The sequence below is a fragment of the Orycteropus afer genome, unplaced genomic scaffold, assembly GCF_000298275.1.
Source record: "Orycteropus afer afer isolate SDZICR_OR568_19922 unplaced genomic scaffold, OryAfe1.0 scaffold04838, whole genome shotgun sequence".
NCBI classification, from domain to species: domain Eukaryota; kingdom Metazoa; phylum Chordata; class Mammalia; order Tubulidentata; family Orycteropodidae; genus Orycteropus; species Orycteropus afer.
In genome coordinates this window covers 4,788-7,713 of record NW_006926425.1, presented here as the reverse complement: position 1 = coordinate 7,713, position 2,926 = coordinate 4,788, and the positions used below count along the sequence as shown (strand labels likewise).

The 2,926-nt window shown below is 34.0% G+C and overlaps 1 protein-coding gene across 1 annotated transcript; it reads left to right on the top strand.

Annotated features, from left to right (window-relative positions):
- Window positions 1-640: 640 nt before the first annotated feature.
- On the top strand, window positions 641-1,682 carry LOC103213521 (olfactory receptor 6C68-like). Its single transcript, XM_007959279.2, is given in 2 exon segments — window positions 641-736; window positions 738-1,682. Coding segments are annotated over 2 exon segments (1,041 nt in total).
- Window positions 1,683-2,926: the final 1,244 nt, after the last annotated feature.

Below are 2,926 nucleotides of genomic sequence, written 5' to 3'. Positions count from 1 at the left end.
GTAATATGAAGACATGTGATGGAGCAGTTTTAAAATGCTTATGAAGTACCATGTGAGATAGTAACAAGTTGAAAATGAATGCAAAATACATAAAAAGACAGAGTGTAAATTTGAAGGAAAGGAGAAGAGTGTATGGCATTATAGTGAGGAGATTCAGCAATTTAACCTTAACCTGCTATAATGGGCACTGCAAAATATGTTGTATAAATGTGTTCCAATCTGAACCAGGCTAACTGAAAGCATGTCAGTGTCATTTTTCTATTTCTCTACAGTGCATTTATTATATTCAACATTGCCTCAGAATGTAATAAAAGAGTTCAATGAAACCATCAGTCTGTACTGAAAAGCATAATCCAAACAATAGATGTTAAGATATAGATATTGAAGCCTAAAAAAGGCATGTGAAATTATAAATTTGGATGTTTAAGAGTCCAAGTGCACAAATTCCAAGTAGAAGTTAAAATGTTAAATTAAGTAAGGATAAAAGAGTAATAAAGAAAAGCTATACTAAAATAAAAAAATATATTGATTTTTAAAATATCTCATTCCCCATTCAATATAAATAAATTAGGGAGATTAGCTCACTACAAAATAGAAAAAGTATATTCTAAATAAAACTCATGGGAGTTGGATAAGTTGAATGTAGAAGTGTATTCATCATTACCTGATTTTGTAATTGTATTCTGCAGTACTAATTTCCCCGACATTTTCACATAGGTTTGACTTAAGCCTGAAGTTCAATAATGAGAAACCACACAACAATAACAACATTCATCCTTCTGGGACTAACAGAAGATCCTCAACTGCAGGTTCTGCTTTTTATTTTTCTACTAACCACCTACATGTTGACTGTAACTGGAAATCTGACCATCATTACACTCACATTACTGGATCCTCACCTTAAAACACCCATGTATTTCTTCCTTCAAAGTTTCTCTTTTCTAGAAATCTCATTTACAACGGCCTGTGTTCCAAGATTCCTGTACAGCATATCAACTGGAGACAGAAAAATTACCTATAATGCATGCTCCATTCAACTATTTTTTACAGGTCTCTTTGCAGTAACTGAATTTTTTATTTTGGCCACCATGTCTTATGATCATTATGTGGCCATCTGCAAACCCTTGCATTATATGATAATGATGAGCAGCAAAGTATGCAAAACAATGGTCATCAGCTGTTGGATGGTAGCATTTATGTTTATCCTCCCACCATTTAGCTTAATTTTAAATCTGGAATTCTGTGACTCTAACATCATTGATCATTTTGGCTGTGATGCACCTCCTATCCTGAAAATCTCATGTTCAGATACATGGTTAATTGAGCACATGCTTATAGCTTGTGCTGTATTGACATTCATCATCACTCTTGTATGTGTAGTTCTCTCCTACTTACATATCATGAAGACAATTCTAAGATTTCCTTCTGTTCAACAAAGGAAAAAGGCCTTTTCCACCTGTTCTTCCCACATGATCGTAGTTTCCATTACCTATGGCAGCTGCATCTTCATCTACATCAAACCTTCTGCAAAAGAAAAGGTAGAGGTAAATAAAGGTGTGTCAGTGCTCATTTCATCCATATCACCGATGTTGAATCCTTTCATATATACCTTGAGGAATAAGCAAGTTAAAAAAGCCTTTAAAAACTCACTCAAAAAAATTGTATTCCTCTCAAAGAAGTAAATTGTACCTAAGTTGATAAATCATATGAAAAAAAAAAAAATGCATGGTTTGGTTACTTCATGCTGCTCTAACAGAAATTTCACAGGTGGAATGGCTTGAACAAACAGGAGTTTATTGTCTTACAATTTTTAAGACTAGAAATTTGAGTTCAAAGTGCCAGAATCTAGGGGCTGGGTGAAAGCCCATCAACCTTGGGCTTCAGCTCTGCCTTCTGCTCCTGGCACACTGAAGCTGGAGGCTTCTCTTCCATTAGGCACCTGCTGGCTGCTGATGCTGAAAAACTCAAGGTCAACAAGTTAAAAGCACTGTCCCAATATTACCAAACAACTTGGCAGGCCACTAATCCAAGCCCAGAAAAATACCAAGATCAGCAGGACATGGCTACATACAGGGTTCGAGCATACCAAAAAGCTGGAGACCTTCCTCAAAGTTGCTTCTTGTAAACTGGAAGCAGACCACATCCCTAAAGCAGCTACTCAGCTGCTCCAGTAGAGTCCACCATGGAAATGGTTACTGATTTCACTATGGAGAATAACTACATCCAGCTGCCCAACCACTCAACCAGGCCCAACCAAGTTGACACATAACTTTAACTACCACAATGCATATCTACATTTTATTTTTCCTGAAGCTGATAAATTTTTAATTGCTTAACCTATAAAGCATTCAGGATGATCTCACAACTATTAATCATTATTTTTTACATCAATTCGTTAATGAAGAAGTAATAATTTAACAGTGCTCTATGGTAGATAAAACATCATTTTTAACCAACAACTTTCATGGTTAAATCACTCGTATTCCTTCTTCTCAAATGATTTTTAAGATTTATAATATGAGTGTAGACAATTCATTCTTAAACAAGACACTACTTTCTGCCCCCATGTTTTAAAAACAATAGATATAGATTTAAAAAAATTTAAAAATCTATAGCAAAATAACAAAATGTAAAGAAAAAAATCAGATAATACGATTAAAAGTATATATTTGCTGCACAATTAAAAGGAAAGTATGAATAACATAAATATAAAAAGCTTCTATACATCAATAAGAAAGAATTCATAAATAGCAAGAGAAAATACAATATTTAGTTCACTAAAAATTAAATAAAATTATCTGTCATAATAGAAAAAAATACACTATTTGTTCTGGTTACCTAGTACTGCTCTGACAAGAGATATACCACAAATGGGATTGCCTTAACAAACAGGAGTTTATTCTTACAATTCGGAGGCTTTAAGTCC